At 38.5% G+C, this 15,472-nt stretch overlaps 1 protein-coding gene across 1 annotated transcript; it reads left to right on the top strand.

Annotated features, from left to right (window-relative positions):
- Window positions 1-1,202: 1,202 nt before the first annotated feature.
- On the top strand, window positions 1,203-14,697 carry si:ch1073-224n8.1 (zinc finger protein with KRAB and SCAN domains 1). The gene is made up of 2 exons (XM_057821651.1): window positions 1,203-2,223; window positions 4,814-14,697. The coding sequence occupies exons 1-2, from the start codon at window positions 1,563-1,565 to the stop codon at window positions 5,734-5,736; spliced, it is 1,584 nt and encodes a 527-aa protein (XP_057677634.1). The 5' UTR covers window positions 1,203-1,562; the 3' UTR covers window positions 5,737-14,697.
- Window positions 14,698-15,472: the final 775 nt, after the last annotated feature.

Here is a 15,472-nt window from a genome sequence, read left to right as displayed (position 1 = left end):
ATAAGCGGATTTTAAGGGGTGCCAGGGGGGGGCAGCCCCTCCCCCGGTGGCCGAAAAGTGTCATTGCATTTAATTAAAAGTTGTAAAGCAATAAAACTGCAATAAAAATGATTGAAATGAGCAAAAAATATATTTTTTATAATGGGTCAAAAAGATTTTTCTGAGCACCTTAGACGGTCATTTGCTTTGCATATGATAATTTACAAAAATATTTGATTTTTTTCTTTGATTGATTGAAGCAACTTTTTGGGGGGATTGAATGATTTGAACACAAATACCCTAATCATAATATGGCCCAAACATAAAAAGGATTGCTTCAATCAATGAAAACTTTTGAAATGAAAAATTAAGTTTTCAAATGCAAAATTTTCAATCTCAAATATTTTTTCGCATTCCAAAACTTTTTTTGATTGAAATTTTCTTTTTTTGATTGAAGTGATTTTCTTTTTGAAAATCTATTTTTTATTTTATTATTATTATTTTATTTAAAAAAATTTTTTTTTTGATTGAATAATAAAGACAAAAATGTCCTAGCCAAAATGTGGCCAAAACACAAACCACTATTAGTTCAATCAAAAAAGTTGCTTCGATAAAAAAAAACAAAACTTGACTTCAATCACAAACAAACAAACAAACAAACAAAATCAAAGAAAAATAGCTTTCACATGCATTTTTTTTTTCCCCAAATTCATTTTTGCATTCAAACACTTTTTTTTTTTTTTTTTTTTTTTTTTTTTTGATTGAAGCGACATTTTTTTGGTAGAAAATATATATTTTGATTGAAGCAACTTTTTTTTTTATTGAAGCAACTTTTTTTGATTGAATAATAAAGACAAATCTACCTCCATATGGCTCCGGCCAGGGGATACCATTTTTGACTGGGGTAACTACACTGGAACAACATCGGTGGGCGTACCATATTCAATGGATGACGATCTTGGCAAAAAGTATTGCCTAAGCAGTCTGATTTAGAATTTCCCTCAAGCATGATGTAAAATAAAAAACGCTCAGCTTATTATTATAAATATTCTTGAAAGCTAATTTTATTGCTGACACTGCGCTTCGGGGTCATTAACATGCTGTGCCCCCCCCCCGCCCCAAAAGTCAAACAACGCCTATGATAATGTTGACATATTATTCTACGGCATGAAAGTGTGCTCTCTCCTTTCTTCCAATCAGAGCGCATGTCCGTTCGTGACGTCACCAGTATGCGACGGGCCAAATGCACTTGTGTAGCTGAAGGTTGCAAATGAAACATTTTGTAGCGGCAGGGATAAATGTTTACGTCTTTGTAAGTAACACGATTGGATTTTATCACAACAAATACGCCGTGTCGCAAACGTATTTCAGAGAACACGTTTTGACATGGTAAGTAGTTTTAGCAGGCTAATACTATCGCGTGGTTTGGGGGCCTGTATAATCACCGAGTTGTGTTCATTGTTTTGGTCAGTGACGTCAAACTAAGCTGTGAAGCCTGAATCTTGCCCTCGCTATTGACAGTTTTGCTAAGCGTGTCAACACGACATCGGCGCAATATAAGAACCGCTTCCTCAAATTTAGCTATGGCTTCCAGGCGGCCAAGTTATACGAGCAGCTTGGCTTCTCCTTCGTCAAATAGTGGCAACCGCAAGCTGAGTGTCAACAACGTTACTGACAGGTCTGAAGTAGAATCCTGCTACGATCGCAAACCGGAAAAGGTTGTATTCGGCAGTCTTAGTGTAACATCACTGAAATCTCGCCTTGCACCCACCATTCAAACAGCCATGTCGGCTGCGGTTGATACTCTCCTGTGCGAAGTGGTGCTTGTGCTGAACGAGACTCATCACGAGTTGCTCCACAAGGAACAGGAGAACGAGAGGCTCAAGGTGCGTCTGGAAGTATCGGAAAGAGAACTGAAGACGATGCAGGATTGTCTGTGCAGTGCTCAGAAGCTTATCGACCAGCTTCAGATCTCATATACTGGATCTCATACCATTGGTCAGTCTGTGTTTGCTCCATCATTGCCCTCAATACCGCCAAGTGTGGACCGGGATCATCAGAACCCTCGAAACTTGAACGGAGCTGGTGTCGACTTGGGCCTCGGCTCTTCCGTGGACGACTCGATTCATGGCTTTGAATCGAGAGATGACTACAAGATGTGCCAGCTGTCTATACAACCTGATGGTTCTGTGACCAACCATGCGCTGGAGTCTTTTGCGACAGACACGTCTCAAATGCGAACAGGTAAATGAAGAAAGAATTTTTTTCTAATGTGTTTTCACAGTGCAAGGGCTTAGGTTTGCATAGGGACGGTAGGGACAAAACACTACCAACTTTTCAGGATGCTCAAATTGTCCCCGCCAACTTTTAAGCAAACTTATTGACATTATATATGGCGTAAAAAAAACACTCAGGTGATTTGAAGTTCCGCTCTGAGACCCCCAATTTTGCATGTGTGATACATCATTGGAAAGCTTAAAATCTCAATTTTCGGAGGGGGGAAAATTTTTGAACAGGAGGGCATATTTTTATTTATTTATTTATTTTTTTTAAATGTTTTTTAAGCAGCAAAGCCCTAACTGGAGGCGAGAGCACGCGAGAGCAGAATTAAAGACGCCACAATTTTAACTAGGGATGTCCCGATCCAGGTTTTTGCACTTCCGATCCGATACCGATCTTGTTTTGCACTTCCGATCCGATACCGATACTGGCCGATACTGATACCGGCCTATCTGAGCATGAGTTAGTTATTTAGCCTCCTTACTTAGTTGTCAGACTCATGCTGGGTTAGGTTTTAGTACTCTTGATAACAACTAGCCAGCTGAATTAGGTGAGTTTGAATAACACGCAACGGTTGCTAACAAGAAACTGATCTGTTTATTCAGTGACAAACACAAAACATTATAAATAACAAACAGAAATGGCATAGTCAGTCAGTAAAACGTGCAACTAATATTGTAAACTGTCTTAAAAAAGCAAAACACACAAACAACCTCAGTGGAAAGTCCCACAAACCCCCCAAGCTATTAGATGCTTTTAATGTTTAGTGCATTAGTAACAAAAATTGTATAATAAGCCTCTCAGGTTTAAATAAACGACTATTTCAGTATCAAGTTAACATTTTAAAACTGTAAATAAAATACTCAAGTCCCCATTCTGTATCAGCAGCTTTAAACTACATTCAATTCATTTAATTTCGCGAATCAACTGTTAAAGTTGTTAAAATTGCTCCCGTTATTCCATAATTTCCCTTCTGTCTACTTTCCACATGTGAAAGTTTTAAAACTGTTTTGAAGATGGATTCAAGTCATGATTTTGCCGATTAGGAGTATTTTAGATAAAAAGTTAATTAGGTTCGCTTGGAAGGTTCACAATATTTTGCATCTAGTTCTATATGATATGATATCTATTATCTACAGTAAAACGATGTTGACGTAGTTTGTAGCGGCTGTCAGCAGCAGTCAGGTATTCTTGTGTTTTTTATCCAGCGGCATGAGTTGAGCTAAAGCCGTGAGTTGAGCATTGGGAGGGATGGCAGCGAATGAACGAATGTTCCCTCCCAGTTCAAACGGATTGGACGTCTACTAGAGATGAACTCTTTCCAATGGCGTACCGCACGCAGGCTATTTTTAGACCGTGACGTCGCATCGTAAAGCGGAAGTAAAGCCGAAGTGGGACATTATAGACCCGCCCTCGCATAGACCCAACGTAATTTGTGCTACTTTTCTGCGGTAATCTTTCAAAAACGAGCATGCCGATCACGCATTGCTTTTTTGGAACTTGTAGAAACGACTCTAGACATTACGACACATGAAGGATGTTTTCTTCATACGTTTCCGGAAACCAAAAATGTGAAGACCGAATCAACTTGCGCGGACTTTTGACACCAGCTCGGTGAATCCATTCACATTTCATATGCAGTAAACATTATGTTGGGTTGGCATGGTCTTTCAGAAGACAAAGAGGTAAGCCATTTTTATATTTTTAACTTATTTTTTTAGCGTAACGTTGTGCCGTACTGCTTCTGTCTGACAATGAATGACCTGAAAAGAATTACAATGGTATCTGACTGCCACTGTTACCGTTTCTGTTATATATATAAAAAAAACAACTTTAGTAAGGGGGGAGTGTAAATAAATTATAGAATTAAGATGTGTTATCAATGAAAAAATTAAAAGTGTTCGTTGGCTGTCACTGAGTAGCATTTGCGATCGCTACACAAAGCTAACTAAATTACCCCCAAGAACGGTAAGAGACGTAGGACAAGCAGAGGATATATAAGAAAGACAGGGCTGATGGAAAAGGATAGCTTGTTGTAACAGGAGAATGTCATTGTCAGTCGCGTCGATAAAAAAAGCTAAAGCTATGCTTAGGTCGGCTCGTTTTTTTCGTCTTTTTCAGCCTTTGACATTAAAGCCATCTCTTTAACTGAACATTTTTATGTTCTTCCACATATTTGCCACTCAATTTGGCACTAGGCACATCATTTTCGGAGAGAATTGGTAGATTTAGCTCTGTAAACATCTCCTTCGTACACGATTTCCATTCATTTCCTATTCGGGACAAACGGTGGCTTGTCTCTACTTAGCAACAGTAGCTAATGTCATGAATATTAATGAGCGGAAGTGACGTGTTGCTTGCGGTACGCCATTCACAGTAGAAGGATGAAAAGAAGCACTTAAAAAGCAAGTTGGCGACCCCAAGTGGACAACAAAGTACTTGCGCTTCACATGGACCAGCTGTTACATTCAGTCACAATCACATTTCACTAAACAGTTCATGTTTGTGATTGTGCCTTGAAGCTCATTTGTGTTTTGTGCTATTTCTGCTTCAGAAAGGCCATCGCAGAATGAAGCTGCCGTCTTTGAGATAAAAGTGGAGCAGGGACAAGCATCAAGCTCCAGTCAAAACAACAGCAAGGACACAGTCGATGGAGAACAATCATCCCAAACCATGGGCGACATCGGTTACGTTCAAGTTGGAGAAGGGGGAAATTCCCAGCGTACCTTCATGCAGAGGCCAGTTCGAGAATGTGCCGGCGCCCTGCAGCAACGAATGATGGATGGACAAAAGTCACAGGTAAGGACTTCAGAGCCCGGAAGAGGTCAAAGAGTTTCACAAGCTAGAGCAGAAGACTCAGCGGGACCTTCCTGTGGCGACCTGCCTGTTGAGCCTTCGGGGGATCGTCCTCACCATTGCTTGGAGTGCGGGAAAACATTCCGTCTGATTTCCAGCTTGAAGAAACACATACGCATCCACACGGGGGAGAAACCGTACCCTTGCAGCGTCTGCGGCCGCCGCTTCCGCGAGTCAGGCGCCCTCAAGACTCACTTGCGAATACACACCGGGGAGAAGCCGTATTCGTGCTCCGAGTGCGGGAACTGCTTTCGGCACTTAGACGGCTTACGCAAACACCGGCGCACGCACACCGGAGAGAAACCGTACGTCTGCGCCATATGCGGGAAGCGTCTGAGTCGCCTGCAGCACCTCAAGCACCACCAGCTCATACACACGGGCGAGAGGCCGTGCTGCTGCCCCTTTTGCAACCGCACCTTCAAGGAGCCCGCCGCGCTACGGAAGCACGTCCGGACACACCGTCAGGAGGGCGGCCACGTGGCCGTCGGCACCACGGATGAAGCCGAACCAGAGGCTATGGACGGCATGAACAACCTTCATCCGTCGGCTCCGTCCCCTCAGATGAGGTTTGGAGAATGGGGGGCAGAAGAGGAGGACAACTCAGTTGTTGACTGTGTGTAAGGACCTAAACCCTAGTAGGACACTCGCATGCAAATGTGGAAAACCAAGTTTTGCTCCCTAAAATTTTCACAACAGCAATTACCGTATTGGCCCGAATGTAAGTTTTGGATTGAAATAAGACTGAAAAGGAGGGGGTCGTCTTATATTCGCAGTCTAGACATTGTACCCATTCATGACGCTAGATGGCGCCAGATATCATTGAAGCGATGTTCTGTCATGAGAGATCTCAGCTACTCTCAAGTTTAACCAGTTTGCATTATTTTATTGCAATGTTTTTCCTTATTCAGATGTTTCAAAAATACAGTTAGAGTTAGACTTCAATTTGATGGTTAATGCAGTTATTGCAATTTTGTTGTTTTATCACAATAGATTGGTTTATTTACATTTCAAAAACCAGAAGCCATTCATTTACGAATGTGATTGCACTTTAGTTTACATATTTAAATGTTCAGATATTAAGATTTGAATGAGGCAAAATGACATGCTTTTTCTCTCAAGTATATTGTTATAATTTGTTTCGGATGTACTGTAATTCTGTATAAAATATAATTTGGTGTTCAACAAGTCTTTTATCAAACTTGAGTCTTGAAAAAGAGGGGGTCGTCTTTTAATCAGGGCCGTCTTATATTCGGGCCAATGCGGTATATCATTAAGGCTGGGTTCAGACTGCAGGCATATCTGATTCCAATTTCTCCTCAAATCTGATTTTTAGGTCTGACTGTTTACACAAGTTTTAGCAAGTGTCCACATCAGGTCTGGGCCTGTTCAGACTCGGCTACATTATTAATACACCTGGCAGGTTGCTGTGGAAACGAAGGCGTCATGTATTATAGAGTGACGTCACGGACAGTCGATTCTCATAGCGGTTCAGACTGTGAAGCTTCTTGTCCATATCGAATATGAAACTACCTCCCGTATGATTTCTGTGCTTTGGGACTGTTTAGACTAGGGGATGTCCCGAACACAATTTTTTTGCACCCGAGTCACCTGATTTTGAGAATCTGCCGATATAGAGTTCCAATCAGATACCGAAAAAAAGGGTTTTGTTTGTTTTTATTTGGACAAAAGTTCCAAACATATTAAATTACTGTAGTTTTTACAGTACTTCCTCTTCCGCTCTTTTCAGGAGTGTTGCATAGTATAAGACGTATATACAGTAGTATGAAAAAGTATCTGAACCTTTTGGAATTTCTCACATTTCTGCATAAAATCACCGTCAAATGTGATCTGATCTTTGTCAAAATCAAACAGATGAAAAAAGTGTCCTTTAACTAAAACCACCCAACCACATTCATAGGTTTTCATATTTTAATGAGGATAGTATGCAAACAATGACAGGAGGAGGAAAAATAAGTAAACCAACACATTTAATATTTTGTGCCCCCCCCCCGCCCCCCCCCAATCCCTTTGGCTGCAATAAATTCAACCAGACGCTTCCTGTAGCTGCATATCATTCTGTCACAACGATCAGGACTAATCTTAGCCCATTCCCCTCTACAAAACTGCAGTAGTTCAGTCAGATTCCTGGGATGTCTGGCATGAATCGTTGTCTTTAGGTCATGCCACAAAATCTCAATGGGGTTCAAGTCTGGACTTTGATTTGGCCACTCCAGAACATGGATTTTGTTCTTCTGAAACCATTCTGAAGTTGATTTACTTCTGTATTTTGGATCATTGTCTTGTTAAAGCATCCATCCTCTTTTTAGCTTCAATTGTCTGAAAGACAGCCTCAGGTTTTCCTGCAAAACATCCTGATAAACTTTTGAATTCATTCTTCCATGAAAGATTGCAAATTGTCCAGGCCCTGAGGAAGCAAAACAGCCCCGAATCATGATCCTCACTCCTGCTTCACGGTGGGGAAGAGGTGTTGATGTTGGTGAGCAGTTCCATTTTTCTTCCACACATGCCGTTGTGTGTTACTCCCAAACAATTCAACTTTGTTTTTATTAGTCCACAAAATAATTTGCCAGAACTTCTTTGGAGTGTCCAAGTGCCTTTTTGCCACTATTAATGCCAATGTACTTGGATGCCATTGATGGGCGTGGACTTCCAAAATTTTTCCCATTCATTTTCAATGGCAAAAAAAATAATGTCCCCAAATCAACAGGAAATAACTAGATATGAATAGGACACGCCCCCAAATGACCTGATATGATCAGGCCACGCCCCCCAAATATTCCAAAATGACCTTACATGATCAGGCCACGCCCCCTAAATGTTCCCAAATGACCTGATATAACCAGGCCACGCCCCCTGCATGTCCTCAAATGACCTGATATAACCAGGCAACGCCCCCTAAATGTCCCCAAATGACCTGATATGACCAGGCCACGCCCCCCCCAAACGTGCCCAAATCAACAGGAAGTGACCTGATATTTGTCCCCGAATGTCCCCAAACCAACCTGGGTGGGGCTAAGATCTGTATGTTCACACGGCAAAGACCAGAAGTAATTTCTTCAGAAATTACAGTTTCTAGTTAAAATATGAAAACCTATAAATATTTGGGTGGTTTTAGTTAAAGCAGACACGGCTTTTTTCATCTGTGTGAGTTTGACGAAGATCAGATCACATTTGAGTGTGATCTTATGCAGAAATGTGAGAAATTCCAAAAGGTTCAGGTACCTTTTCATAGTTCATACCACTGTCATTTTGTATCTTTTGGCAAGGCCATTGTATCACTGGATTATTTAAAATCCAAAAATTAGGCCTGAATGATATTGGAAAAAATTAACATTGCGATATCTATTACCAAGGCTCCACACTTACTTTTTGATGCACCTCACTTTTTTTCTTGAGGTGCACCAGCACAAAATGTAGGCACACCCACATTTTTCATTGCATCACCTGTAACACCATACCTTTACATACCCTTCATAACATTCATAATCATATGAGTGAATCCATTCAAATTCACTCACGCTGTCGAGAACAACCTCGAGACAACGAAGATTGACTAAACGATGATTAACACATTTGTGCCTTTGATTGTAGCACTACAGAGCCTTCTCTCGCAAATCAAAGCTACTTACCTGTCAATCATCGTTAACTTTTAGTAGCAAACTCCAGCTGCACTGCTGACCAAGAAAAGCAGCAGGAGAGAGTGAGAGGTTGTACGACTATGAAGCAGAAAACCCTAAATATATATATTTTTTTAGATTAAAAACACGATCCTTTTCAGCCGATCTCGATTCTCTGAAAAATGGCGCGATCGGCACGATTTCCGATCACGGGACATCCGTAGTTCAGACTACAAGGAGCCAGTTTAATTCTAGATGGGTTAAAAATTGGATTTTGGCTGCCAGTCTGAACAAGGCCAAAGACAACGGCCAATCAAAGCCTGAAGTAAGCTCTTTAAGTAAACAAGTGATGTCCCTCAAAACTGGATACTTGGAGTTGCAACAATCATTCGCGGGACAAAACGAAAAATGCAAATCAAGTGTTTCATCATCTACAATACATGAAAAGGACACTGTCAAATTGGAACAGACTGCTTACGTGAACATTTGCTTTTATTAAGGCATTTACCTGTTTTAAAAGATTTGGAGTCGGAACTTTATAATCTGCATGTATTTCATCCAGGGCCACTTATTTGGTGGACACAACAAATCAGTTGGTCTGCTTCCCAACAACTTGACCAAGTATTAGGATTTTGACAAACATTTTTCAAATTGTGCCTTGTTTGATGCAATTCCTACCTGAGTGACTCTGGTCCTTCACCAACATTATAAAATTAGATTAGATGTTTAAAATTAGTTCTTATGAAGAGACAATTGTCCATTGTTGTAAATCCTACAATTTAGGAAACGTATATTATGTGATTTGTTAAATACATAGTTATTGTAAAGCTAACAGGGTAATTGAATCATTGTAACTGCTATTGGCCTCAGCCCAAAGATTAGACACACAAAACTAGGGGTGTAACGGTACTCAAAAATCTCGGTTCGGTACTTACCTCGGTTTTGAGGTCACGGTTCGGTTCATTTTCTGTACAGTAAGAAAACAAAATGCAAAATATAAATGTGCTAGTTGTTTATTACACACTTTTGTGCTTTCAACAATAGGAACATTATCCTATACAAAGCTAGAATTCTGCTTAAAAATAGAAAATACAATATTCTGAAATGTACATATTTTGAAAAACAAATATAAATAACATTAGCTCAGACTTTTTCTTTAAAAAATATCTGATGTGCAAAATTGAACAGTTGCAACACTGAACAGATTCAAGTTTTTCATATTAACTTTTATCTCGAAAAGTAAGGGTTACATTTAGGGCTGTCAAACGATTAAAATTTTTAATCGAGTTAATTACAGCTTAAAAATTAATTGTAATTGCAATTCAAACCATCTATAAAATATGCCATATTTTTCTGTAAATTATTGTTGGAATGAAAAGATACAAGACGGATATATACATTCAACATACTGTACAAGTACTGTATTTGTTTATTATAACAATAAATCAACAAGATTGCGTTAACATTATTAATATTCTCTTAAAGCGATCCAACTTGTAGTTCTTAAAAGATAAATGTTAGTACAAGTTATAGAAATTTTATATTAAACCCCTCTTAATGTTTTCGTTTTATTAAAATTTGTAAAATTTTCAATCAAAAAAGAAACTAGTAGCTCGCCATTGTTGATGTCATTACACCATTCTCACTCCCCAAACCCATAAAATCATTTGGACCCAAGCGCCAGCAGAGGGCGCCAAACAACAAAAAACAAGTAACAAGCGGACATTACCCTGCTGTCATTTTAATCTGAGCGGGGCATGTGCGTTAATTGCGTCAAATATTAAACGTGATTAATTTAAAAAATTAATTAACGCGATAATTTTGACAGCCCTAGTTACATTACGTCAGAAACTTGTTCGGTACGCCTCCGTTCCGAACCGAGCACCCCGTACCTAAATGGTTCAATACAAATACATGTACTGTTACACCCCTACACAAAAGAGTAACATGACCTATACTAACGCAAGTACAATTTCTAATCATGTATTGGAGAAAAAACAGAATGGCCAGCAAATGTATTTTCCAATGCTGCACTTTAAATTATGTAAATATTGTTGTAATGTTTCCTTGTTTTCCTCTCTAATGAGGATTTGTTGTATGTTTAGAAAACCTTTTACCTTTGTTACATATTTAAAAATTCTAGCTCATGGTGTAAATTATATATACAGTATCCCCCCTCCCCCAAGTTGGTTTTAACTGCAGACTTCAAAGTAATACAGTAGAGGTACTGTACATGTCTTATGTGCTATTCTATAACAAGCACCTGCTTTCTAAACTATATATTCATGGAAGATGTTCCAAATGCAACATGTTTCTTGTTGTAGACTCAATGTGTTTTTCCAAGCTAGCCTTGCCTTGATAATGCTGTCGTTTTTATCATATGAAGGCCCATGCATGTAACTTCAAGCTAAAAACACAGTTCTGTGTTAAAAATGTAATGTACTCAACATTGTGTTTTATCTACTGTTAATGTTACTGTACTAAAGTAACTTGTTTATATTTAAACTTTATTGGACAAAGAGTTATTCGAGTTTTTTGTTGTTGTTGCGTCAGTTTTGTAGCTTGTGGAAAGCTAGATACTGTAGCTTTCAATTTTTTCGGACCAGTTTAATCAAACTGCAACTGCAGCTATCGATTATTTAGGTACGTAATTGATTAATCTGTCAATTAGTTAGTTCAAGTAATCGGATTAGGAAGATTCATTGAGTTGCAGAATAAATTTTAGTTGTAAAACAAGGGCTTGCTAAGACTGCACTTTCAGAAGAGTATTAAATGCGAGTACAAAATAAAACTTCTGAGTGTTTCACAAGAGCACTAAATGCATTTAAAAAATAAAATAACCCAACTTAGCTTCAAACGGTATGGGAAAAAAAAAATGACGCTCGAAGTACAACAAAAGAACTTGCATAGCAAAAGTGCGCTAGCTTAAATGCAATAAAATGCTAACGATGCACAATGCTCTTTTAAATCGTTTAAACTAGGGTTGTTCCAATCATGTTTTTTTGCTCCCGATCCGATCGTTTTAGTTTGAGTATCTGCCGATCCGGATATTTCCCGATCCGATTGCTTTTTTTTTTTTTGCTCCCGATTCAATTCCAATCATTCCCGATAATTTTTCCCGATCATATATATTTTGGCAATGCATTAAGAAAAAAATGAATAAAACTCGGACGAATATATTCATTCAACATACAGTATATAAGTACTGTATTTGTTTATTATGACAATAAATCCTCAAGATGGCATTTACATTATTAACATTCTTTCTGTGAGAGGGATCCACGGATAGAAAGACTTGTAATTCTTAAAGGATAAATGTGACTTTGTATATTGTGACTAAATATTGCCATCTAGTGTATTTGTTGAGCTTTCAGTAAATGATACTGTACCCATTTAACTGTTCTGTCCAAATGCATGATGGGAAGTGCAACCATGACTGTACGTAGTGGCACCAATTGATATATCTTCTCTGCGTTGGGAATTAACTTAGGGTGTTAAGAAAAAGATCCAACCTCTACCTTTCTTCCCCATATTTGCTTCCCACGATCTCATTTTACGCTGCCTTTTAGCTTTATATATAGGTAAAACGGCACCATTATAGATTGAACGCGACAATGCGTGAGTGGGTCGTGCAGCGCATGCGTTAATTGCGTCAAATGTTTTAACGTGATTAATCTTTTAAAAATTAATTACCGTTGTTAACGGCATAAATTTGATAGTCCTACATTAAGCCAAAATTAAAGACTCTGGATGAGTGTAAGACATTTTGTCTGTAACGTTAAATACAATTAGAAAACAATTTAATTAAAAAAAAAAAAAAATCCCAAAAAAGGCATGTCCGATATTTTTGGGCCGATTCGGATACTTTGAAAATGACGTGACGGCATCTTTAGTTTAAACACATTTTTCCACACAAAAAAAACCTGCTAAATATACCTGTAAACTAAATTACAAATACATTAAAAAGAAAACATTAGCTCTAACAAAGGTTTATGTTGGTCTTGACAGGGAGCAGCTGGATTCAACCATGTTAAATGAGTTATGTCATATTCACTGTTGCCACTAGAGCGCAGTGTATCCACCCAAATCAATAAAACTAAAACCATTAAGTCTAATTAAACGAATCCTCAAAGCAGCAAAATTTGATTCTAATCTTTTTTCTCATCTAATTACTCAAGTTAATCGATTAATCGTTGTTGCACTAAACTACAAGCTGTTTGCCGTCTTCTACAATTGATAGTTTATTGCCCTACATGCCCTTAATGCAAAATCACCGTCGATCAGAAGCCGTGACATCAACTGAGAATTCTGCTATTGTGAATGTGTGTCACTGGCTTCTCTCCTGAAACGCAACTTTGCTTTTCTGTTCCTTTTCCAAGCAGTCAAAACGCAAACAAGACATTATAGTCCAATCTCGTGTGAGACTAGCACGCGCCTCTAGTTGCATGATGACATTGCGTCACGACTGTACTGCCGCCAGACAGATGGTGGCGGTCTCTGGACACACCCCCACACTGATCCCAAATAACACTTGAGTAATGACAGCTGTGGTCTCACACGCGCAAATTGCTGATGGGGCCTTTGGCGTGATTGAAAGCTTAACACAAAAGACGTGCTACAGTTTCTGTGTTATAATTCAATATGAGGTCTGGCATATCTAAACCCAGCTCCTTTATGTGGCGTAAAATAATACTGTACCATCGACATCATAACGTTTATGAAGTCTATGACTGCACTTAATGTAGCTAATTGCCAACTACTGATGTTCGCTTATTTGTAGGGGTGCACGATATCCCTTTATGGAAACCTATACCGATATCTATAGCTTCCTGCTACTCAAGGCCGATACCGATACGATAACCGATAATATATATTTAATTTTTCAATGTATATTCACCTGAGTTTTTGAACACCCGTAGGTCAAAAATACTAGCTGTTGATTCAGAATAGATTTGCCTTTGACCGGACCAGAATTTTCATGATAACACGAACATTATTATAATGAACAAAGCAAAGACAAGAACACTTTTGACTAGGGTTGTTCCGATCATGTTTTTTTGCTCCCAATCCGATCCCGATCGTTTTAGTTTGAGTATCTGCCGATCCCGATATTTCCCAATCCGATTGCTTTTTTTTTTTTTGCTCCCGATTCAATTCCAATCAATCCCGACAATTTTTCCCGATCATATGCATTTTGGCAATGCATTAAGAAAAAAATGAATAAAACTCGGACGAATATATACATTCAACATACAGTACATAAAGTACTGTACTTGTTTATTATGACAATAAATCCTCAAGATGGCATTTACATTATTAACATTCTTTCTGTGAGAGGGATCCACGGATAGAAAGACTTGTAATTCTTAAAGGACAAATGTGACTTTGTATATTGTGACTAAATATTGCCATCAAGTGTATTTGTTGAGCTTTAAGTAAATGATACTGTAGCCATGCCCAAATGTATGATGGGAAGTGCAACCATGACTGTGCGTCGTGGTACCAATTGATATATCTTCTCTGCGTTGGGAATAACATAGGGTGTTAAGAAAAAGATCAACTACTTCCTTTCTTTGCCACATTGATTCTCACGATTATTCTAATCGTTGGGAGAGGGATTGTAAAGCTTTAGCCATTTAAAAAAGGCTCCAAAGGCTGCCAAAATTCACTCTACTCATCTGCCTTATAGCTCTATATACTGTGTGGGTAAAACAGCGCCATGATAGACTAAACGCGACAATGCGTGAGTGGGTCATGCAACGCACGCGTTAATTGCGTTAAATATTGTAACGTGATAAATGTAAAAAATATTCATTCTCGTCGTTAACACGATAAATTTGATAACCCTACCTTAAGCTTAAAGACTCTGGAAGAGTGTAACACATTATGTCTGTAACGTTAAATACAATTAGAAAACAATTTAATTAAAAAAATATATACAGTACTGTGCAAAAGTTTTAGGCAGGACACCTGCCTAAAACTTTTGCACAGTACTGTATATATATTTTTTAAATTATTGAATTTATTAGGATCATGGAAGCTTCCACTTGGGGAAAATATATACATCAGTATATCCTGTATATACATAATATAATAAAAATATACAGTACTCTGCAAAAGTTTTAGGCAGGTGTCCTGCCTAAGACTTTTGCACAGTACTTTATATATATTAAAAAAAAAGGCATTTCCGATATTTTTTTGCCGATTCCGATACTTTGAAAATGACGTGATCGGGACATCTCTAGTTTTGACTTCAAATAAAGTGTCCCTATTATTTTTTTTCAAATGAATATAATTTGAGTCAATCACAGTCAATTCATCAGTCAATATCATTGATGATGTGTTCCCCTGAACAATGAGCACTGATCTAAAACAAACATAAACCCAACAGGTATTATGCTTTGTCAGCAGATAAAAAAAATTGGTGCAACAGGAGAGTAGACTTTTGTCGTCTTGGTCCATGAAACAACTTTCTTAACTTGGCAATTATAGAACAGCAAGCCTACCAATAACCAAAAGGACTCTCAAGAACTTGTAAACATAACACTGTAAAATGCAAACATTTGCTAATTGCCATAGTAAGGTTTATAACTCAGTGAAGGAAAAATACGGCCTCTAGAACAGTAACAAAACTTTGCATGCTGGCAAAACAGGAGGAGAAACAAATGCACACATCCCAATCCGCCACCGTGCCAAAAATGTTATTAATAGGCCCGATA

Source organism: Corythoichthys intestinalis, chromosome 18 (assembly GCF_030265065.1).
Source record: "Corythoichthys intestinalis isolate RoL2023-P3 chromosome 18, ASM3026506v1, whole genome shotgun sequence".
Taxonomy (NCBI): domain Eukaryota; kingdom Metazoa; phylum Chordata; class Actinopteri; order Syngnathiformes; family Syngnathidae; genus Corythoichthys; species Corythoichthys intestinalis.
The sequence above is the reverse complement of the archived record's forward strand: the minus strand, read 5'-3'. Positions and strand labels throughout refer to the sequence as shown.